General features: G+C 37.4%; 1 protein-coding gene across 1 annotated transcript in view; it reads left to right on the top strand.

Annotated features, from left to right (window-relative positions):
- DPY19L1 (dpy-19 like C-mannosyltransferase 1) overlaps positions 1-16,735 on the top strand; it is a 45,201-nt gene extending 28,466 nt beyond the window's left edge. Inside the window, exons 14-23 of the mRNA XM_041466611.1 lie at positions 546-626; positions 1,397-1,498; positions 2,188-2,259; positions 3,706-3,755; positions 4,388-4,412; positions 6,049-6,168; positions 11,462-11,636; positions 12,428-12,527; positions 13,969-14,094; positions 15,150-16,735. Of these exons, the coding sequence (XP_041322545.1) occupies positions 546-626; positions 1,397-1,498; positions 2,188-2,259; positions 3,706-3,755; positions 4,388-4,412; positions 6,049-6,168; positions 11,462-11,636; positions 12,428-12,527; positions 13,969-14,094; positions 15,150-15,306 (1,008 nt within the window). The 3' untranslated portion in view covers positions 15,307-16,735. The remainder of the gene's footprint in view (positions 1-545; positions 627-1,396; positions 1,499-2,187; positions 2,260-3,705; positions 3,756-4,387; positions 4,413-6,048; positions 6,169-11,461; positions 11,637-12,427; positions 12,528-13,968; positions 14,095-15,149) is intronic.
- The last annotated feature ends 7,148 nt before the right edge of the window (positions 16,736-23,883 follow it).

The raw sequence follows: 23,883 nt of genomic DNA, 5'->3' as shown, positions 1-23,883 counted from the left end.
TGTGAGTCCCAAATACAAGATACTGAGACAGGTTGTCCTATTCAGTTGATCCAGTTTTATAAAGAACTAGCTAAATTAAGCTACACTGCCAAGAATTTAACCTTCTTGGTACAGGAATAAACTTTATACGTAACTAAAAGTAGTAGCTGGACATAACAAACAATTATTTCCATCAACTTCTAACCTCAGATCATCTTGACATGGTGCTATAAATCAGCAAATTCTTCCAAAGATTTGAATTACCAGGCTAGCACAGCCTGATAATATGGAGCAACTCTTGCCCAAAACCAATCCCTACACACTGATATGTGCAGAACAGGTGGAACAGGCAGTGAGGCTGCCCCTGTTTCAAGATAACTTTTCTACCCCCTCTGCTGCACTGTTGTATGCAGTGGCACAGGTGTAGTGTAAATCAGTTGTGCAAAATTATTTCAGCTGTAACATAGGAGAGTTTATAAGTAGTAGCTAAATTTAAGAAGCATTTTAAAAAGAAAAAAATTATAGAAGTTAAAGGCATCCATTTCATTCTAAATATATTTTTCAAGGTCATTGAAGGATGTGCCTGGTTATTTGGGACAGTCACCTTGAAATACCTGACTTCTCTTGTGTTTGGAATAGCTGATGATGTAAGTTCTTTTATCAGAGTATCTGGTTGGTATCTTTCAAAAATTCTGTCATTCCTAATATTTGATTTTGACATCTTGCTGATACACTTTACTGAATTTCCAGAATTTGTTTTACAGAAGTGGGAGAGAGATTTGTATATTTGTATATTTGCTTTTTCTTTTATTATGTATTATCACTTTGAGATGTTATTATAAAAAATTTGCAGAAACACAAATATCTTTACTTTTGTCTTAGTGAATACTCTGTGTGTTTGTTTTAAATGTGGATTTATGGAGCTTTGTTTGTCTTGGGTATCTTCTACCTACACCTTTATTTACTCAGTTTGTTAATTCACTCCTCTCTGAAACTAATTTTCAGAATATTTTTGAAATGCTTGTTCTAACAGGTACAGCCTTTGTTCTATTTCAGCCCCTTTATTCTATTGCTAAAAACCTGTCTCCATATGTGTATCAAGGGGTAAAAGATAGGAACATGGAGTCTTGAAATATGGCTATGCAAAACTTTTGTTGAGTGCAATCTTTTTTTCTTTTTTTCTGTTTTCTGCTTTTTATTTAACACCATACAATCTGTGTTAGACTCAAAGATTTTATTTAATACGCTGAAAGTAGATTTTTGGTGCTCTTGTAACGATGCTGTAAGTGATATAAACTTCTGTTCTAATTAAAAATATTTCTCAATACAGTATAATTTCTCATATTTATGTTACTTTGTTGTGGAAAACAGGACCGTTTACTACAGTTTGGTATTTCTTTCCTGTATATCCTGCCAGGCTCATATAGGAAACATATTGAAATCTAAATTTATTGGCTACAAGGATTTTGATACATTAATGTATACCTGCGCTGCTGAATTTGACTTCATGGAAAAAGAGGTAATTTGGTCAAATTATGTGATTTTGGAAGAAGGAACTTCTTGCTTTATCTTTATTTATAACTTAAAACATTTGAGAACCACACCTCCTACAGTCATCATAAGTTCAAGTACATACTTAAAAAGAGAAATTAATGAACTAAAGCTAAATTTAATTGGATTTATTGCATTTTAAGTGAACTTAAACTGAAGCAGTGTTTTGATTTTAGATCTAAGAAATATGCTTGCTTGAATGAAAGAAGTGCTTCCTCAGGAATAAATGAAAGGTTACAGTTCTGCAAACAAGATTTTATGGGGCTCTTGGTACCTGGTTTTGAGCATATGGAAATGTAGTGAGAGCTGCAAGGGCCTTATGTAGTAGGTTTAGACTACAGAACAGCATGTGGCATTAATAGACTTCTTTTAATTTATCAGTGCCTACAAAGGCATTTAGAATGTTTATAGATTATTCAACCTATAGTACTCAAATTCAGATGAGATACAATCTGTTTGTCATCTTTGGATGGCTTGCCAAAGAACTGGAAACAATTTACTGATGACCATAGTATTATGTGTTTAGTATGATTTCTGGGTGGAGTTTACATTTACATTTTACTCCAGAAAGATCTCCTTATATTAATTTCTTTAAAATGGTGATTGAAATAATTACAGATGAAGGAAAGCAATTAATGAACTTGATTTCCATTTTAGACTCCAGTGAGGTACACAAAGACTCTGCTATTACCAGTTGTTCTGGTGGTTTTTGGGGTAATCATCAAAAGGGTAAGTGATTGATTTAGTGAGTCACCTTTACCTTGAACTTACATTTCAGGTTTTTTGGAAGGGATTGCTATTTATTTATTTATTTATTTATTTGATATGGGAAGAAATTGATATGGAAGAAATTGGTGTGGTGGGTTAACCTTTCCTGACTGCCAGGTGCCTGCCAAGCCATGCTGCCATTCCTTACCCTCACTATGATGGGGAAAGAAGAGTAGACAAATCTCATGGGTCAGGGATAAGTGCAGGGGCCTCACTCTCATTCACTGTCATGAGAAAAACTTGAAACAAGGAAGATCAAATTAAATTTTTTTTGTGAATTAAAAATAAAATGCAAGAAGCAAACCAAAAACTAGAACCATCTTCTCATCCCCAGGCTCAATAGGTCCCTTCCATAGGCTGCAGTTGTTTTAAGAATGGGGTCAGCATAAGTCCTTTCCATGGGGTACGGTTCTTCAGAATCACACTGCTCCAGCATGAGTCCCCCACAGGTTGCAGCTCCTGCCAGAAAACCTGCTCCTTTGTGGGCTCTTGTCCACAAGCTGCAGTTCTTGTCAGGAGCTGTTTCCTTTGTGGGCTCTCTGTGGGTTGCAGCATCCTTCAAGGCATTCGCACCTGCTCTGGCATGGGGTCCTGCACAGGTCTCGGGTGAATTTCTGTCCGCTCCACCATAATCCTTCATTGCCCTCCAGGGAAAAAAAAAAACCCAAACTTGCATCACTGTGGTGTTCTCCAAAAGCTGCCATATCATGGTTTTCATGGAGCACCTCCTCCCGCTCCTTCACTGACCTTGGTGACTTGAGTCTTGTTTCACTCCCAGTTTTCTTGATGCTCTCTCTTAAACATGCTGCAGAGTTACCTTTTTGTAAACTTGTTATCAATAGGGGCCAATCAATGGTGAGTTCAGCTTTGGCTAGTGGTAGATCTGGTTTTAAGCTGTCTGGAACTGCTCTCTCTGCCATGGGGGCAGCCCCCGGTCTCTTCCCACAGAAGCCACCCCTGCAATGTTCCTGCTACTGAAACCTTGACATGTAAACCCAGTACAGTCAGAAAAACACAGGTTTTCAAGAACATGTATTTAAAATTCTGTATTCTCATTACAAAGATTTTTGCAAAGGTCCAGTCCTGAGTAATTTAGAAGAAATTTTTGTTATTTAGGTGATGAATGCTATAACTGGAGTTTATAACTGTTTTTGTAAATTTGATTATGTATAATTTGTGTAAAAACAACTTACAGTTTGCACAGGAACAGATGGGATAACTGCTAACTGCCTGGCTAATTAAATATCCTCTAAAAGAAGTTCTGGCTAAAACATTGCATGTCTTTTATCTTATCATTATCTCAAAAAGAGATTACTCAGGTGTAGTTTAGTTTAGCAAATGTTGAAAATGCTTCAAAATGCTTATGAAAGTGTGTTCATACTTTTTGTTGTCTCTTGTTTCCTTCAGGCAATTAAATATATTCTGTGTTCCTTATCTCACACAGGCCGATATGAAAAGTAAGTATTGCCTTCTTTTTTAATGTAAAACTGAATTTTGTGCTGGAAGTTCATTTGATTTGCTATATGCTACAAAATTCAGAATTCTACGTTATGTAAGTCCTTTTTGAAAGGTTAGTAGTGTGCAGTTCAGTAACTGAATGGATGTATTGCAAATGGTATTTTTATATTATAACTAAAATGAAGGTTATCTGCTAAACATGTTTTACACATCTTAACCCATGTATGCCTAGACTTTATATTTAATTATTTACTTTTCTGCTCTGTTCCTAAAGCAGTATTTATGTCCTTTTTTTGCTTTTTTACTATAAATAGTGAATGTAAATTCTTTTTTCCCCATTAATTTCTTTTAGGTTATAAAGATACCAGAGTTTCATCTCATGGAATAATTTAAAAAAAAACTGCTAAAATCAATACTTGAGATTTCCAAATAGATACAGGGATTGAGGAAGATAGTTAAGATTTTCAATTTATTTCAAAACTTGCATGGAGGGGGGAAAAAATTCTGACATTTGATTCATGCCTACTGGATTAGTTGCATTGTCTAATGCCATTAGAGATTATTTTCATATAAAACCATTTCTTCTGTAGTACATAAATAATGATGGGTTTCGGGTTGTTATTTTTTTCAGAGAAGAACGTTTTAACCATGGTGAGGTAAGATTCTTTTTCTGCACAATTTTATTCCAATGGTTAATGCAAATACTCAGTATTGAAATGCAGGTTGCAAGGGACTGATGCTGATACAGATGGTTTATTTGCATCTAAGTATTTGCATCATTATTTCTCTCGCCTTAAGTTGGATCTGGTATGTCACCAGAATAACTCTGAAATGTTGAACAGAGGAATATACTGGCTGGTGGGGGTGATTCTGCAAGAGAGGAATCTTGGGCTTTAATGTAGCTGTTCCAAAAGACACTGAAGCTAGGCTGGAACTTTTGTTTTCCACATGGAGACTGGGAAGGAGATTGGTTCCTTTACTGGGGTTTCACATGACGTGTAATGTTCAAATTCTATTTTGAGATATGCCATAATGATTGTTGTAGCACACATGGTTCTTTCTAGTAAAACTGCAAAGCAATGTAGTGTGTCCCCCTCTGGAGCCCTCTGCACAGGAAGAACGTGGGCCCGTTAGAGTAGGTCCAGTAGAGGTCTAAAAAAACAGAGGGATAGAACACCTCTCCTATGAAGACAGGCTGAGAGAGTTGGGTTCATTCAGCCTGGAGAAGAGAAAGCTGCAGGGAGACTTTAATGGGGCCTTTCATTGCTTAAAGGGGGCTTATAAGAAAGACAAGGACAGCTTTTTAGCAGGGCCTGTTTCATTAGGACAAGGAATAATGACTTAGAACTGGAATCGGGTAGATTTAGGCAAGCTATAGGGAAGAAATCTTACTACAATGAGAGTGGTGAAACACTGGGATCACGTGGCCCAGAGAGTTGGTAGATGTCTGTCATGGTGTAACCTCAAGTTGCCTTAGAGGAAGGTTAGATTGGGTATTAGGAAAAACACCTGAATGAGTTACCAAGCAGTGGGATAGGCTGCCCAGGGGAGGAGTTAAATCACCATCCCTGAAGGCATTTGAAGACATGTACATGTGGCACCAAGGTCATGGTTTAGCAGTGGACTTGGCAGTGTTAGATTAATGAGTGGACTTGACCTTAGAGGCCTTTTCAAACCTAAATGATTCTATGATAATCAATCAGATAAAAGCACTGATTGCAAAAATGCCTCTGGTTTAGCACAGCACTTTGACAAGTGACATAGATTAATGTTAGGAGCAATGAGTGACATATCTGATGCTTTTTAGAATACTAAAGCAAGCTGCCTCTCATTGTGTCATTATCAAGAATGATCTTATTTTCTTCTCTTACTCCATACTTGTGTATTTTGGGCACTAAAAAGCAGGGTCTCAACTTCTAAGACGTCTCTTAACCTCTTGTATAATGAGGTTATGCAAGAAGTTTTACATATTCTGTTGTTGTCTAGGTTAAGCCTGTTAATGGCTGAGAATTTTTTAAATAGCTAGCTGTTTCTCTAGGTCTTTTTTCTTTTATTGATAATGTTTCTCCTTCCTGTTATTCCATTTATTAGCATACTATATGCGCTTTAGATAAAAGATAACAGAAAGTCATTATCACCATCTGAAATATGGGTATCTTTACTTTGACTTGGACTCTTTTCAGACAAGCTCATCATTTAAGCTATACTGAAAATGAAATTGTGTGTTTAAGGCAGAAATGAAAAGTATGCAAATTTGCTTCTGCGTCTTGTGGTTTCTTTTTTTCTTTTCAGCTGGTATTCCATGCATTGCAGCTGTTAGCATACAGTGTCCTAGCGATTTTAATCATGAGACTAAAGCTGTTTTTAACACCACATCTGTGTATTATGGCTTCCTTGGTGTGTTCAAAACAGGTAAGGTCTCTTTTATCCTGTAGCTGCCTCAGTACTTAGATATCTGTCCTAAAGCATATTTCTTTGTGTGTAATTGCTGAATCTGAGGGTACCAGATAAAAATAAATAGATTATATTGCCTGTCAAAAATGGTTCCATTCTCCCCACTTCCCAAATAAAGCAAAAGGCTTGCTTTATGCAACTTGTCCAACTGCATTATTATACGAGTTAACATGCTGTGTATCAAGCTTGAGCACAGGGGGACATATCTTAGATTTTACTGTGTTTGCACACCTCTGTGCCACTGCTAGTTTTTATTGACTATTAATTTTATCCAGTGTTTGTCTTCGTTTACACTGTGTTTTCACAGCTCTTCAGAGCTTATTGCCTTGCATATTTCTTGCCTATTAATTCTTTCTAGAAGTCTCGTTTGAAGTCTTGCATGTTGAAAACATTTCAGTCATAAAAATCAAAACTCATATGCCTAACTCAGACTTAATCGTCCTACTTTGAATAATCTGTAACATCAAATGTTACTAGATTTCCTCCAGATAGAAAAGGTCTTAGAATAGACTTTCCGTGTTTCATTATCTGTGTTTCTGAGAAGTGAATGTGATTAAATCTCTATTTAAATAGCTATTTTGGAAGCTTTGAACATGCAAAAGTAGGGTAAGTGGTCCTTTGTCTGGGAAGCAGGCAGGAAAGGTGGATTGAAAAATGTCTGAACAGCTGGGCCCAGAGATCAGTGGTGCCAAGTCTGGTTGAAGGCCAGTAACTTGAGGGGCCAGTGCTGGGTCCAAGACTGCTCAATGTCTTTGTTAATGGACTGATGGTGGGGCAGAGTGTACCCTCAGCACGTTTGCTGATGGTGCAGAGCTGGGAGGAACCGCACAGTCTGTCACCTGGTGCCCAGTGACAGGACCAGAGGCGATGAGCACATGCTGAAACGCAGGCAGTTCCCTCTGAAAATGGGGAAACTTTTCCACTGGGAGGGTGAAAAGCATTGGCACAGATTGCCCAGGGACGTGGTGGAGTGTCCATCCTTGGAAGTACTCAGAAGCTGTCTGGACATGGACCAGGGGTACTTTGCTCTGGGTGACCATGCACAAAGCAGCAGGGCTGGATCTTCAGAGGTTCCTGTCATCCTGCACTGCACTGTGGTTTTGTAGAAAGTGTCTAAAGGAGAATTAGGGTGCTGTGGTGAAAGCAGTTCCTGCCTGTGGAACAGCTGATACCCCTGTCATACAACTGGAAGATGAGTGAATGAGACAGATTTATGCAAAGAGAAGAATGCTATCTCATGTTAGGCCAGCTGAACAAATAATTGTTTCCCAGAAAACTGAACTGCTTCCTAAATGATCTTTAGAGAAGGGTAGTTCTTCATAACACTGGACAGATTGCACAGTATCAGTCTGCTTAAATGTGCTCATCCCTTTCTTGATGCCTGGTGTACTTGGCGTAGGTGAAAGTGCCAAGTGTTTGCCAACATCAAATGAATCTCTACAGTTAAAATATAAAATGCTAAGAAATTGTCAAAACCTCTTTCTTTAGCCACCTTGTAATTGAGTATTGGGACTTAGGAATTTCCTCTACATACTTGCTATTCTGGAAGATTCACAGGTGTTCAGTTTTGCAGCTCTTAGTTTTTCTTGAAATTCTGGCATCCTCCTAGGTGGTCTGGTTGTTCAAGCAATAGGAGTTGCACTGGTTGTTTTTCTAAGTGAACTTTCATAAGGTGTTCCTGAGTAATTTGAAACGAAGCTGCTTTTCAGAAGTCAGAAAAAATGAAAAAATGTTCTTTTAACATGCAATTTCTAGATAACAATTATGATTTAAATTAATGCTGTCCAAAGTTGATTTGTTCTTAGTTCTTTTTTTAACTGTGTATTTCTTGATGGGTTTTTCTGCCCTATTGGTTGTGGTGGTGGTGGTAGTAGTAGAGTTTTTGTAGTGAAGTTCAAAACTAAAGATATTTATATATTTTGTGCCCCAGTAAAATCTGTGCTGATTTTTTTTAGCTGCATGGTGACTTTTTTTTTTAAAGCACCTGATTAATAGCATTTCAGTAATTTTTCCTGGATTGTTGTGTGTGTTTAGTACTGCAGCTTGAGGTCATCAGGCCAGTTAGTGAATGCTGTTCATAATTGTTGCCTGTTGGATCTTAGAGGGTGCCACACGTCATAAGTGTGTAAATATTGGAAGGGAAGACAGTATTTTGTCAATATTTTTTATCTGCTGCTTCCAACTGCATTTTGACCCTTTGATTGTTCTGCTGTTCGCTGTTGTAGAGTGACAGTGATCTTTTCAAGGAGCTGCAGTTGCAGATGATAACCTGTTCTGGGAGCTGCCCTGTTGGATCAGGCGACTCTGGTCCAGTGACTTTTCCTTCCTTCATTGCAGCATCATGGAGGCATAGTTGGTTTGAAAGAAACAGGTCATGAGTGCTAGGGAAGGGCTTCAGATTGCTGCAGGTCAGACATTTATTTTGTGCAGAAAGGGGTAAATGACCAGCAGCACTACATGATACAGCCTGGGAATATCCTGGCCCTGGCTTGGGCCTGAGAAGTGTTCAAATGAATCCAACTTTAGGTGAACAGCATAAAGGAAAGTAAAATCCATTTCCTTGTCCTATTATTAGTGAAGGTTCTTTTGCCTGTCCAGCTGTTCCCCAGGTTGGTGGTGATTCACAGCTGTAGAAGACAAGCTGGATTTTTTTTCTGGTCTGACAGATGTGTGCTTGCTTTAGTAGAGGGAGGCTGATAATCTTCCAAGCAATACAGGGCTGGCTTCAGCAAGGTAGAGAAACACTGCCCCATAAGGCTGTTGAGCCACCATTGGGCAGATCACTTCTAAGCCTTAAGCAAACAATAAGAAAACTTTTTTTGTTGTTGTTCTTGTTTTGGTTGGTTTGCTTGTTTTTGTAGGGCTAGGAAAATATCAAGTGTTTTTTAATGAGCTTTTCCTATCCTACTGGCAGCTAAGGAGAAGTAGTTTTTTGAGGCTGAAAAATCTGATTGTATGTGCAATACTGATCCAGATAGAATTTCTTGGATGAAGATGGAACTTGTGACAAAATGATTGATAAACACTCAGTACCCTTCATCACTGGATAAAGTTTTAGATGTTTGAATGAACATAAGTTAATAAGTGACAATTTGGTTTTACAGATGCAAGAAAAAATTAAGCAAATTTAAGATGGGCAGTTTTGCAATTGAGGTCAATACTATCCTTTCATCTAGCAGACCATGAAAGCTTAGCTGCAGTGGTATGTTAGTATATCTAATTTGTTTTGAGGCCAAAAATTACTGTTTGCACATGGAAAAGAAATTTTGTATGTTGTGTTGTTTCAGCCCATTGCATGAATTCTTGCACTTTCCATTTTTCCATTACCAGCAGCTTGTGGCAGCTGATGGGCAATAAAAATGATAATGTCCTTTTTCTAATAAAGAGTATTTTCATTGTCTGGAATGCTTTCTGGTTAAAAGAAGTGACCTAATGTTGATTTTTATTGAAAGTAATTCACTTCGTAACATATTTTCAAGAAAGGATTTTTAATGAAATAAAAGTATAAAGTAGCTTCATCTTTGTAAAGCAAGTAACTCCCTTCTTCTGTACAGCTGCATTTTAAGTATGAGAAACCTGTGATTAGAACCTTTACTTCTCTCAGATTGAACAAAGAGGAGTAATTAAATTAGGGATTGGTTCAGTTTTGTCATGTAACTTACTGTTTGTGCTTCAAGTTAGGCCCAGATCTGCTGTTGTTACTGTTCAGACTTTTGACCATTTACATCCACACATTTCCTCTTTCAGTTAAGGGAAATGATGCTATCCTGAGTGGAAATTTTGAAAACAAAATAAAATAACTGGAGAAATACTTAAAGTATTCATTTGGGGAAAATAACCAAAAAACTAAAAACAAACCAAAACCTTGAATTGATAAACGAATTGATAAAAAAAACCAAAAACCTAAGGATCAACATCCAATGAAAGTAATGCTTCCTTTGCATTGCATATATATTCAATCATTCTAGGCTCCTTGTGTAAACAAAATAATGCTAAATTCAGAGACTTTGAACATCAATGAGGCTTTATAAAAGCGTGACAGTAATGTAATTTTCTTTGATTTTAAACGTTGTGGAACTGTCAAAGTTCTAACATGTCAATGAAGTGACATTTTTGCAGCTGTTGGTGAAAAGGAGGTTTGCTCATGTAGAGCAGCCTACAAATGAATTCATTTTCCTTCATCCTTCCAGATCCACGCAGTGGTCAGGCCTGTTTGGGATATTTACTTTCCCTGGATAGTATTGCTATTCTTCTCAGAGTGTTTAATGAGTCTTTAGGGATGAGAGTAGAGTATACTGTAGTTTTGGAAAGGTGGCTGGAGAATTTTAATAATCTGAGGTAGTTTGTGGTTGGTTTATAAGAAATATAACAAGCACTACTTAATTGGTGTAGTCAGCCTTGTGGAAGCTTCTACTGAGAGACTTTCTTTTATTGTTTCATGCTTTAATTAAAAAAAACCCAGGTAACAGTACTATGAATGAATATTTAGTGTGGGTTTGATATTTTTCATGTGTGGAGCCTTCTAATTGGGAGAAAAAAAAGGTGTTGTTTATACTTTCTTATTTAATGGTTCAGATATGGATGTGGTAAAGTGTTACTGCTCAAATCAAGCTTCAACACAGCAAATTTAGTACTACTTTTTTAACTAGCCATTTTCACGTATTTATGAATATTTGCTTAGAGCCTCCAGCAAATTGTCTTTAGGAAGCAATGCAAGCCCCACTTCAAGAAAGGAAGGAAGGAAGGAAGGAGTGGGGTACTGCCAAGCATTAAGCCTACTATCCTCCAAGTCTGTCTTTCTTAAATGTTTCAAAAGTTTGCAGTACCATCTCTAATCTGTATACTACAGATAAAAACTCTAGTTGGAAACAGAAGATAAAATACTGTAAAAGTCCAGTTAGTTTATTGAATCATCTTTACTTGCAGATTTTGATATGAGACTTGACATACAGCTTTAAAAGTTTGCATTAATGTGATTTTTTAAATTCTTTTTTTATTGCTTTAGAATTGCAAATGTAATGTGCAATATTTGTTAAACATGAGTAATTCTTAGGAATTGCATTCTGAAATACAGTATATATTGTATATAGTATTATGTTCTGAACTATCTGAAGTTTAGTGGAGAAGAAATAGCAGAGATGTTTCACAGTGCAATGTATGTTAGATTCCTCATAGAGAAATAAAAATTAATTGTTCTGCATACAACAGTACAGAATTGTTGTCTAGGAATTAATTGATTCTTGCATTTCAGTTGTTTGGATGGCTCTTCTATAAAGTCCAGCCCAAAACATTGGTCTTTGCTATTTTAGCATTGATGACAATAGAGGGATCTGCAAACCTTCGAACTCAGTGGAACATCATGGGAGAATTTAGCAATTTGCCACAGGAAGAACTTCTAGAGTGGATACAAGTCAATACCAGACAAGGTGAACTATTTAATAATGTAGGATGTCCCTATTTATTGTGATGTCGAACCATGGAACCTGTCACAAATGACTGCAGAGGTGTTGCTACTATCTGTAGCTCTGGCATGTCTACTTGTCCACATAAAAGCTATGTCTAGTGAAAAAAGCTCCAAAAGCTGTCTTTGTTAAGACTCCTGGCTACTGGTCTGGAGGTTCTAACCACTGGTGGAGTGTTTTCAACAAAAGCACCTTTGCCAAGTCCAATTAAAATAGGTTTTTATGTGAATGATGCTCGTCCTCTATATGGGCACATGATCAGCATTTTGCTAGAAGAGAATTAAAAATGTCTGTGTGTTGTGGTTGCACCCCTCCTTTTCCTAAAATCTGTCAGAAAACGGTTGGAAACAAGGTAGTTGCCTTTCTAAAGGGAATATATGTAAAAACCATAGTGGACTGAGATTTTACTGCCCTTTTAACACTGATGAAAGAGTTGTTATAATAAGTATGTTTTTCTACCCATTCAAGAAAAATAAGATGTATTAAGTAAATCTCCATTCTTAGATGCTTAGTTATCTAATTGCTTATATTGAGTTCAAGGTTACAAAAAACCCGAACTAAAACACTGATTTTGTGCATTTCCTGTTGATGTTACATATGGCCTTTTAAAAAGGAGTACCCTACCCTTTTCATGGTTTTTCTACAGGATTACTGTTCAGATATTTGAATTGCTTCTCTAATTGTTTGATTTCTCATTTCAAAATGAGGAATGATTGTTTCCTCATTTCAAAAATGCCTTTGATTGTGTATTTCAGATGCAGTTTTTGCAGGAGCAATGCCTACAATGGCAAGTGTTAAATTGTCTACACTTCGTCCTATTGTAAATCATCCTCACTACGAAGATGCAGGATTGAGGTAAATGTTGCAGTTGAGGTTTTATTTGTTACTGCTATTGATTCTCTTAATGTCTGTAATACACAGTAGGAATGGTATTGTGTTATATTGTAAAATGTGTTAAAATCTCATAGAACTGGATTTGTTATTTCAGTCAGCTTGAAAATGCATGCTTTATTTCTTGAGGATTTGTGTTCATCAGAAAGAATACACTCTAGGGACAGATACGGCTTCGAACTTACTTACAAGAAAATCAGAATTAAGGAATTTGATTTCATCAGTACAATTATATCCTTTCTTTATTCTAGTTACTCCTGACATTGTAGACAGATATATATATATTTTTTTTTTCCAAGATAGCCAGTGCATTTATTTCTGTTAGCTTTCTGTGATGGGCTGTTATTTTTTGTTATAATTGGTTAATTATTGAAGCTGAAATTTTGTGGTGGAGTTACTAAGATTTGTACTCTTGTTATTTTCAAAATCAGGATATTTGCCTGAATTGAAATTGATTTATCTGAAAAGGTCATGAATTTCTTTTACTAAATTTAATAGTGTAGCATCATTTTTTTGTTAATTTGGTGAGACTGCTTGGAAGAAATCCAACAAACAAGAAGGCAGCAAGATAGAGGGGGATAAAAGAGAAAGGGCAGGGATTTCTTTTGCATGCCTTATGCCCTTAGTTCTCTGTCTGGCATTAACTGGCTTTAACTTCTGGTCAGCCCCGAACTGGTCAGACAGTGGGACTTAGATGATCACTGTAGGTCCCTGTCAACTGAAATATTTTGTCCTAGTTACAAAATCATGGGACAGGGCATGTTTGGTAAAAATAAGGTACGGCAATACCTGTATTAAGTGTCAGAAGATGGATGGGCTTTAAGAACATCGTGCTTTGCACATTCAGAGGAGGATATTACTGGATATGATATGCACTGGCCTGGTTTGGAGGGACCTTAAAGGTCATCTACTTCCAAAGCAGTATCATGGTGTCAGAGGGCTGATTTTGCATGATGGCTGTAGGTGGACTCCAGGTCTTGTGCTCTGCATTTCAAAGTGTCCCAGCAAGGGTGGTGTGACCATAGTGACACACAGTGATGGGGATCTTTTGTGGAGACTTGGCACAGGATTGATTCCTCCTGATCACCCCAATCCAAGCAAGGTCGTTTCTAGCCTTGAGTATTACACGGTGAATGCATTGCTTTGACATCTTTACACTTCCAGATCACAGTACCCATGGATCTTGTTACACAGTTGTCTCCTGCTACAGAAAAAAACAAAGGGCTGTATAACTTGTTCTTGGAATCATTACATTTCTGAAGACGTGATCAAATGGCATTACTAATGTAAACTTTGCTTTAGTATGTTACCTTGTGAAATAAAAAAGCCTTTCTCTCCAGTCTAAGGTTAAAACTTACATTTTCATGCACTATTGCAGCTAACCCTTAGATTTTTATTTTTGAAGGGCCAGAACTAAAGTAGTGTATTCCATGTACAGTCGAAAACCTGCAAGTCAAGTAAAAAGAGATTTGATGAAACTAGGAGTGAATTACTACATCCTTGAAGAGTCATTGTGTGTAAGCAGAAAAAAGTAAGTAATCTCCCTCTTTCTCACAAGAGTTATACACCCCTGAAATATGTAGTCTAAGATTCATACCAAGTTTCGGAGTGTTGATTTGTGGTTTATTTATTAAAAGTGTCCAAAATACATTTTTGTCCAGCATGTGTAGATAGTAACTGATATATTTGACTTTACCATCATTAGCAGCCCTGTGTTCTTTGTGTAATCCTGGAAAGCTTTGTGCTATGGGTTTTTAAACTTCACTGTAAAACACTGAAGGAAAGAAGTCATTACAGAGGAAAGAAACACTTATTCTCTGATGGCAAGAACAGATGTGTGTGTATAATGAAAGCCTAGTGTGAATAAAAGGTGTGGAGTAAAAGATAGTTGGAGCACCAAAATGTTATGACCACTAGTAGTCACTAAAAATTTTGTTGCATTTAAGATATTCTTCAGAAAGAGGTATGCTTTTACTTCCCCCCTCACCCCCCCACCTTGGTTTCCCTTTCTGGCCACCAGAGCACAATTAATTTGGATTTTTTATTTTATTTTTTCATTTAGAATAAAATTAAATTTATCTGCTCAACTTCCTTTCTATTATCTTTGATAAAATTAGAATATTGAAAGTTATTATAACTTTGAAAGGCAGTTGTACAAGGAATTGATGTTGGCTATGATCTTTTATAAAAAGGAAGGAATTACTACTTTTTTAAAGTGTTTTATTTCCTGAATTTTCTCTAGAAATGTTAGCAATATGCATATCACCCTCCATTTTATAGGAAGATTTAAGGGTCTCTGGTGATGTATAATGTGTTGCATAATTTGCATTATGTGCTTCCTCCTCCAAATTAATTCTTTATTAATTACATAACCACAAAAGCCAGATGCATTTTACATATTCTCAATACTATTTTTAAATTACTACTATATTTATTGATTTTGTAAACTGATAATTTTTCTAGTATAAAGACAAACTTAAAAAAACACAGATGGCACAATCAGGTATTCATGGAGTACTATGAAGGAAGCTTCATGAGTTTTTTATGGCATTTCTTCATTTCTCTTTTCGTATTCCTATTTTTTAGGCCTGGCTGCAGTATGCCTGAAATTTGGGATGTCGAAGATCCTGCTAATAGAGGAAAAATTCCTTTATGTACCCTTATGAGCAAGGATTCTAGGCCATATTTCATCACAGTATTTGAAAACAGCAACTACAGAGTCTTGAAGATTCCAAAGGAATAACATTTCAATGCAATGAAGCATCGGTCTTTCAAATCTTTAAACTAGTAACTGTAAGAATTCTAAATCAGAAATACCTTTTTTACTAGACTTAAAATGGAAAAATGTGTATTTTATTTTTTACCATTTTAAGTGAATTCTGATTATAGAAATATCTTAAACCTAACAGTTTGGATTTCTATTTCAGGGTCATTCCCTTGAGATTTGCTATGCAAATGATTATATGTTTGCACATTTTATTTAACACTGATCCAAAAAGAGCTAAAAGTAGCTGTGGAAAAGTTCGTAGGTGGACTTGAAACTTCATTTTTTTGGTGCATGTTATTGGAATCCTATTGATAATAAAAAAGAAGACTAATAAGGGTATTATTTGCAGTAAGCAATAGTTTAGCTTCTCAGTGTCCAAGAGTTTTTAGCATTCTTATGCATTCAGAATAAGCTGGCATAATATACATGAAATTTTTAAGGGAAAATGCTTTATTCAGGAAAAATCTGTCATAGCCTTAGAAAGATACTAAAATAAATCCTTCACTGCCTTAACTAGACCTTCAGCGCCTAACTTGATAAGAAATTACTTTCAAAATTTAATGCCCTTTTTCCTTTCCCCATATATTAGATCCTGCCTGGACTTTTTCATCAGCATTAAAGAAAAATGAAATTTATCCCAGTTGTGCTATGGGTATAGTCAGTTGTGTGGGTATAATTGCTCCAGCATTATTAGACTGGCTCTGCTGTTTTTCTGTCATCTTGATGTCACACCAGTATTAAAATTAGATACTAGAGAGCTCACTTTCCGAGATACCCAGTGTGAGGACACCCTTTAGTCGTTTAACTGACGGTAGAGTTTTTGTATGTTTATTGCCATTGGGAGCTGTCACAGTAACTGTGATTCTACTGCATCATAAGAGTGCTAAGGTCTGATGTTTCGCCGTGTGTTGTTCATGGTTTGGATTTGTTTCAACTCGTTTTTTTTGTTCGCATCAGTCTATTGGTATGACTGGTCTTTTCAGCCCTAATAGCATCTGGTGATCCTGGGTGTTGTAGGGACACCATCCATCACGCCTGTAACAGTGTCAATTAAATGGGAACCTGTGATAGAGTAGTAGTATAACAACTGATCAGTATTCTAAAACATCTTATTTTTTTATAATCTGTTTTATTGAGAGGGTGAGGGAGAATGGCTGAAAATGCATTAGCTTTTTAACTTTTACAGAATAGATTTTGGAAAAATTTCTATAAGGAAACTCACAAAAAAAGGGCTTTTGGGAAGTCACTTTTTAAAATGTTAATTGAATTCAAGGAAGCAGGAAAAAGTCTTTATATAAACATTGTGACTAGTGTTTCGGCACAAAAAGGTACTGTATTTTTATGAAGTTTATGCCAACTGTTGACATGTACTTATGTGGTTAAATAAAAAAGAGAAAGACGGAAATTGTGCTCGTGTTTCTGGTAGGTGTTACGCTTCTCTTATGTCTGTTAAACTGAAGTTTAACACAGTTACCACAGCAGATACAATTGAAGCCGAACTTTCAACTAAAAAAATGCACAGAAGGGCTGCAGATGATTAAACCAAAATCACACACCTCTTTCTGGCTTCCTTTTTATTCAAAATATCAGTACAGGAATATTTGAAAAGACTGGTGGAATGAAACATTTGAAAGTTAAGGTTCAAAGATGTGCTTTAGTAAAAATGTTCATCATTTGTTGAGGAGGTGACTGTTACTCAGCACATGGCCAGACACTGCAAATTTTCATCTCCAGGGATATTATGCTGTTCCTCTCTTTAAACTGCTCTGAAACCCAAATAATTATTTTCATCTGTTTGATATTAATGTCATAAAATTTAGTAATGAAAAAATATGGAGTAAAAAATGCAACATATGATTGTGAGGAAGAAATTTATGAATTCTTGAATCAGGTGTCCTATGTTATGAATTTCCTGTCATCTCAGTAATTTGCTCTCAGTTTCAAAGGAAAGAATTTTTATTTAAATGACAACATTTAACACATAGGAGCACCATGTTAACATTATGCTTATCACTGCAACCTCAGCCAGAAAACACAAGTTGGAGGCTTCTTAGCTCTCACTGAAGTTGCTTCTCTCTTTGGAATATCTGAATCGATAAATGTGTAACACAAGTAAGTTTGGCTTTAAATACATGAAGGCCTTGAAGTAATTTAGGCACAAAGCTGGAATACTTCCATACTTGAAGACAGTTTCCATTACATTTTAGTAATATTGGCTCATTGTGCTGGTTTTGACTGCCAGCTGTATTTTGGCAGAGCCAAGATGTACTGCCAGACTGGGTGGGAAGTTGGGGATGCGTGGGAGGTGGGGAGGAGACACAGCCAGGACAGGCGACCCAGACTGACCAAAGGGACGTTGCAGACCATGGCATCATGTTCAGTGTATAACATAGTGGGGAAAGGGAGGAAGAAGGGAGGGATGTTTGGAGGGATGGTGTTTGTATTCCCAAGTCACTGCTGTGGGTGGTGGGGCCCTGCTCTCCCTGAGATGGATGAGCACTTGCCTGCCCATGGGAAGCACTAAATTAATTCTTTGGTTTTTGCTTGTGTGTGCAGTTTTTGCTTTCTCTCTTAAACTGTGTGTCTCAGCCCACAACTTTTCTGGATTTTGCTGTCCTGATTCTCTCCCTGATCCTGCTGGTGAAGGAGTGAGCGAGTGCCTGTGTGGGGCTTGGCTGCTTGCTTAGGTTGAACTATGACAATCTGCCTGAAATGTTTGTTGGAATCTGAAATACTGCTTGCTTTGCATTCAATTTCTTCAGTACAATGAACAGAATTTAGTATCAGACTTCTGATAATTGTGCAAGCTTAATATTCAGTATGGAATCCAAATGAAGCACCTTTGTGAAATGAAGGTGCTAAGTCCTATTCAGTACTGCCCTGCACTTCATTCTATTCATATACCATTTTAAAAAATGCTCTTTTGACTTTTTTTGTAGTTCAGTTGAAATAGTGAACTTGAATCAAACTCTTGAATTTTTATGATTAAGACATGGAGTTCCAAAGCGCAGGACTCGCTCCAAGTGAAGAAAACTCCTTTAGCAAAAACAGATGTATAAGGAAGAGTATAAACACAGGGTTGTCAGAAATCAGCATTGTTTTTCTGCATGGCGTGCAGAAGTTCTAAATATGAGAGCTGGTCAGCTGTGCAGAATTTGCTTGGGTAGTGAAACCTGTCAGTGCTACAATAAGTTCTCAGCTGTAGCTGTACAATATAAGCACTTCTGTTTCAGTACAAAATCAAAGTCAAGTGTTGTGATGAACTGTTTGTAGTGGAGCTTTAAGCTGACCTTTTAGGTTGGAACAGAGTAATTGGAGGATTTACAGGGGTAGGCAGAATCTCCTCAGCAAACTGGCTTGTTCCTGATCTCATGCTGTAATTTTCCATTATTGATGTAATTCATATAATGTCTGAAAGCATCAGTTGTTTGAGTGGGTTCATCATGTAATAGTTCAACAACTTTATTACTTCCTCTTACAGCCTGTATAGAACACTTACTGCCAAAAGATCAAGAGATATGGATAGAAAACACAGAGTGAATGAATAATATTGATTTCATATCTGGCTGAGGACTCAGGGAGGATCCTTGTGACCAGTCTTCCACCCTGTCAAGGTTATTAATGTTTAAAGTGAGTCTTGAGTGCAAGCAGCATTTGTTTTGCCTGCTTGGTAGGAAGGATGAGGTCCAGTTTTTAGCCTGAAGAATATGAAAACCCTGACTAGATTGCATTTAAAGGTGATACTGAGCCTGCGACCGGAAAACCTCTCTCCTTTAAATGTCTACGTGAAAGGAGACAAATCACTTTGGTTCATTCTTTAGGCTTGACCAAGCTTGTTTTTCAAAGCCAGTGCACCAAATTCTTGCTTCCATTACTAATCCTGTGTTCGAGCACCTGAGCAGTATCATCTTCATGTTACTGAGCAACCGGTTGCTCAGCTTCTCTGGCTACAAGTCCCTGGAGTGTCTTGAGATGCTGTTAGCAAACATTATTTGCAGGCAGTTAGTGTTTTGGTGTAGGTATCTCTGTCTGAGCTCTGCAAAATAAATCCTAGCCTCTTCTGAAGTACTGGCTTTTGTAGTTTACTATTTCTGAAAAACCTGCTTTTTTCTTGGCTTCAGCAACGTTGCAAAGCCTGAAAATAGCCAAGAGTAGGATGCCGCCTATTTTTTTTCCTAAATTAGCTTTGTGATGGTGTATGAATTGCTGTCTTGCTTTTATTTGGAATGTTAAAATGTAATGCATCTATAGTTGGAGAACTTTATCTTCCACTGCTTATTAAAATTTTTATGAAAAAGCTAAAGTTAGAATCAACATTAGTAAGTGTAGAAACTAAGTAGAAACTTTTACATTCCTGAAGTATTTCAAAGGCCATTTGACTCAAAACACAAATTGTATAAAAGCACAAGGTGTAGATGTTTTCCTTAACCTTAATTTTCTTTGTTCTAGATCCTTGCTGGATTTAGCTGCAGTTATCATGCTACTGGCTGCTGCATAAAGAATCTTTGATTCGATACACTGGCTATTTTTGTGTTACTACATAATTTGATCATAAAATGGTTTGTGTTGGAATGGTCCTTAAAGGTCATCCAGTTCCAACCCCCTGCCATGAGCAGGGATACCTCCCACTAGTCCAGGTTGCTCAAAGCCTCATCCAGCCTGACCTTGAAAAATAAAAGGACAATTACTTTGAGAAAGAATAGATGGTAACAAGATGATCAAAAGAAATTTTATTCCACAACTTCTTTAATCAAAACTTTAATTTTAGAATATTATACCTTCAATGCTTAAAACCAATGAAACTTTACTTAGGAAGTGGTGCTTACAGAATCTGTGTCTAGTTTTAAGCTAATGACATCTTGCCTATTTACTTGAAGAACTACAGGTTTGTTTCATCTGTGAGGTTTTGCCTGAAATAAAAAGACATTGTAAAAAAGCTTTTTAATTAGGAGCTTGTGACATGTATTGTCTTATTGTCTTTCTTTGAACTCTCAATGTGCAACTGAATTAATATCTGAATTTAGAAGGAAACCTGTCATCACTGATGGCTTGTTTTGTAAAGTTGCCCTTGCACATAAGGAAGTAGTGAAGCAATAAAGTTCCAATTGAAATTAATTGAAAAGCATAAATATTTGCAATGTCAGGGGGCAGCTGGACTGTCTAAAGGAAACATTGTTTCAGTAAAGTCAGACTTTATTTGGAATGTCTCTGTTTTTTTTTTTTTTTTTCTTTTTCCTGTGTTCTATTTTGCTTTATTCTGTTTCTCTTCGGTGCTGGGAAATGGGATGAAACTGAACAGAATAGACTTAAGAAAAATTGTATAGCTGAAACTGAGAAGACGTTTGCGTCTTCCAAAAGTGACCCGGTCTTAGTAAATCTTGTCAAAATGCCTGGCTTATGCCAGTGATCAGAGCGTGTGGTGTTCTGTGTGGTCTTGAACTGGTGAGTTAATAGGAGCTGGATTTGTTCTTAGGGAGGACTACATTGCTACTACCTAAGCATCCAGACATAGGCTTTACTGAGGAATTTCTTCAGGCTGCTGGAAATCTGCATGACATCTTTTTTTAGGTCATAGCAGACACCAAGTTTCTCAAGGACTTTGATTTCATCTTAAGAGCACTTTGGACAAGTGTTACATACTGTGTCATGGTGCAGTCCTTTGAAAGGAATAAAACTTGGTCTGACTAATGAATGTGGCAGAGTTGATGTACAGAGGAAGCACTCTGGCCAAAATGAGGGATTGCTGGGATTCTTAATCATTGGGAACATAATGAAGAATGCTTACAAAAGAGGTGAAGGCATGCCTTTTCCAAAGTCATGAATTATTTTGTGTGCCTTCATTCTAGGGTGTGCAGTCCTGGCCCAACTTCCAGAAAAAAGTATTGGTCAAGTCAGTCACTCAGAACTGGCTACTTAAACTGAAACTTTCACCCAGGTGGAAAGGGAGAGAAGCTGATATCCTACAAGCAGCTTACTCTGGGCTATGTGTGTAACAGTTGTTATAAAGAGTAATAGTATAATAGCAGTAAATCTTGAAAACTTGTCAAGAGAGAAATAAGTTTTTTATTTTAAAAAGATTGCCTGATCCTCAGCGATCACTGCTTCAAGCTGCCCTTTTGCTTTGGACATAGGACTAGTTTGTTCATTGTTTTTTGCTGCCACATGAAGAGTTGCGCAGTCCTTCCACTCTGAAGCTCCTTTTTTTGTTCTCTTTCCAAGACTGATGTTAAAGCACATTAAGACAAGTCACTGAAGAAGCAACAGGAGGATGTTGCTCTGCTGTGCTAAGCAGTTTAGTTGGAAAGCTTTTGTGAAGACCTGTGCTTAGTGAACATGTGACCTGTACAATGCCCACTCCTGCTGTCAGAGTTTTTGGAGCAGAAGAGCATATGTCCAGTGTGTTTAAAACCACAAAATTTGAATGGCCTGTGGTTGGTGATGTCACTTCATAGCACTATTGTTTACCAGCTTAACTGCTTGGCTTGTCTTTGTTCAGGTGGGTTTTCTGAATGTTTCAAATCATCTAGACTCTCTTAGGCAGCACATGGTTGCTGTTACCTTTGCTGTCAGTGAGGTTAGGTGCAGGACCACTGTTCCCTATTGTTTCACTGTGCTTTGCCCTTCTTTCCCCACCTTTTTACCACTTTTTTACCCTTATTACCACTGTGCTTCACCTAATGCCTTTGTGTTAAAAGTAATACTCCACTCTGTGACTAAAGGGATTTAAATGCTGTCTGTGCAGAGCAGGCAACTACAATGGAGAGTTACCTGTTCTGTGCTCTCCTGTTTAAATTCCACAAGTAAGTAACAACAGTGATGAACCTTTTGATGTTGCTACCACTCTGTAAATGCTTACAGTTCCTTATGGAACTTCCTTCTGCAAATTTTTGACAGGAAATTACAGTGAATACACATGAAAATTTTACTGTTCCTTTTATAAATCAGGGCAATTTCCTCTGATAAAGTGGCCAAAATGTCAGAAGATACTCTCTGACAGTGTTTCAGATCACACTGATCTGTATTGGTGGGTCAGATTACATTTGTTAAGAACCAAGGATGAAGGAAGCACACAATTTTGAAACAGAATTGAGGGCAAACAGCACAGACACATTTAATCAGTTTCTGGTCTCCTGATAACCCTTTGTACTTTCTCATGAAAGGTGACTGCGTGACTGTGAGCACCCTTCTCTGTTGCAATCTGAGCTGATAGCAGAGGGTATGTGAGCAGAGAGACAATTTCAAGGTAAAAAGCAAAGGAGCCAAAACCTCTTGCTGGCTCAGCTTATTGAGTTCTCTGTATCTGTTGTTTCTGCATAGTCAGTGGCAGAGGTCCATTGCGGAGAATCTTTCTGGACATTACTTGAACCCTTGGACACAGACCCCATAAATGAGTTTCGCTGATTCCTTTGTGAGTGCCTAAATCACAGCTGTGACAGCAAGATGGGTGGCAGTGAGTGACCAGCAAGGTCCGTGTCAGAGAGGCACTCAGAGCTGGGAAGGTCACACTGTGCCGTGGGCTGTCACCACGGAGCGTGCTGACCTGCACAGCTGGCACGCCGGACTTCAGGCGGGTTTCATCTGCAGCAGCTATCTCTGCCAGCTGAGATGCCATTCAAGTGCTACTCCAGCGACTTTAGGGAGGTTGCCTTGGTTTTAGTCTACATTTCCAGTATCCAGGGACCCATTTACTCAGGCTTTGCTTCATGAGTGGTTGGGTTCAGTCTCATCACTGGATGAAACTTCCCTCTCCATTTACTAGCATGTGTGTTTGATTTTGGAAGGATTTAGAGAAGGATAAACTAAACTTTCCCTGAGGCAGAGATTTTCTACTTCCTCAGGATTACTGAAGTTTAAACACACAATTTGTACAAGCTGTAATACCACCTCCCAGAATATTCTGTGACTGAGAAAGATTGAAGGGCTGAGGGGAGACACAGCAATCACATTCAGTTAGAGAAAAACATCAATAAATTATTCTTTTTCATTGAATTAAAAATAAAATGAAGGATGAACATTTGAAGAAATGAAAAGCTGATTTGACGTTGAGAGAATGGCTAATGACAAATACAGTTGTGGGAATGTTAAATACAATCTTTTTCTAAACCTTCCTAAGGTAAGTGATATTAAAATGGTGGAAAGATTTAGTCTGGCTAAAGCTGTATTTCCACATATGTGACAGCATAAACACAAGTGTCACTGATGAATTCATTGTTCCCCAGCCAGCTTGCATGCCAGCATGAAATTTCATGTAGTCAGGGCCATAAACCAGATGAGGAATTGGTCCAGATGAAACTCATCTGGGAAAATAAATTTTTTTTTTTACATCAGCTGAATTTGTAGTCTCATTCATCACACAGCTACAGGAACCTTCAAACGACCAAGGAGAAAAAGCATCATGGAGAAGAAATACATGGACAGTCAACCAGCTTTTTTCAGTGCCTGAGTCAAACAAGACCGATAGAAGCCTGAGATGCTGGACCTTCAGAACAGCCCTGCTCTGTCAGGCCCTACCAAAAAACTTCTGAACTCTTACCTAAGTTCAATGAAATTTGA

The sequence above is a fragment of the Pyrgilauda ruficollis genome, unplaced genomic scaffold, assembly GCF_017590135.1.
Source record: "Pyrgilauda ruficollis isolate IOZ18807 unplaced genomic scaffold, ASM1759013v1 scaffold2, whole genome shotgun sequence".
NCBI lineage: Eukaryota > Metazoa > Chordata > Aves > Passeriformes > Passeridae > Pyrgilauda > Pyrgilauda ruficollis.
Note: the sequence above shows the minus strand (reverse complement) of the source record. Positions and strands in the feature narration are given on the sequence as shown.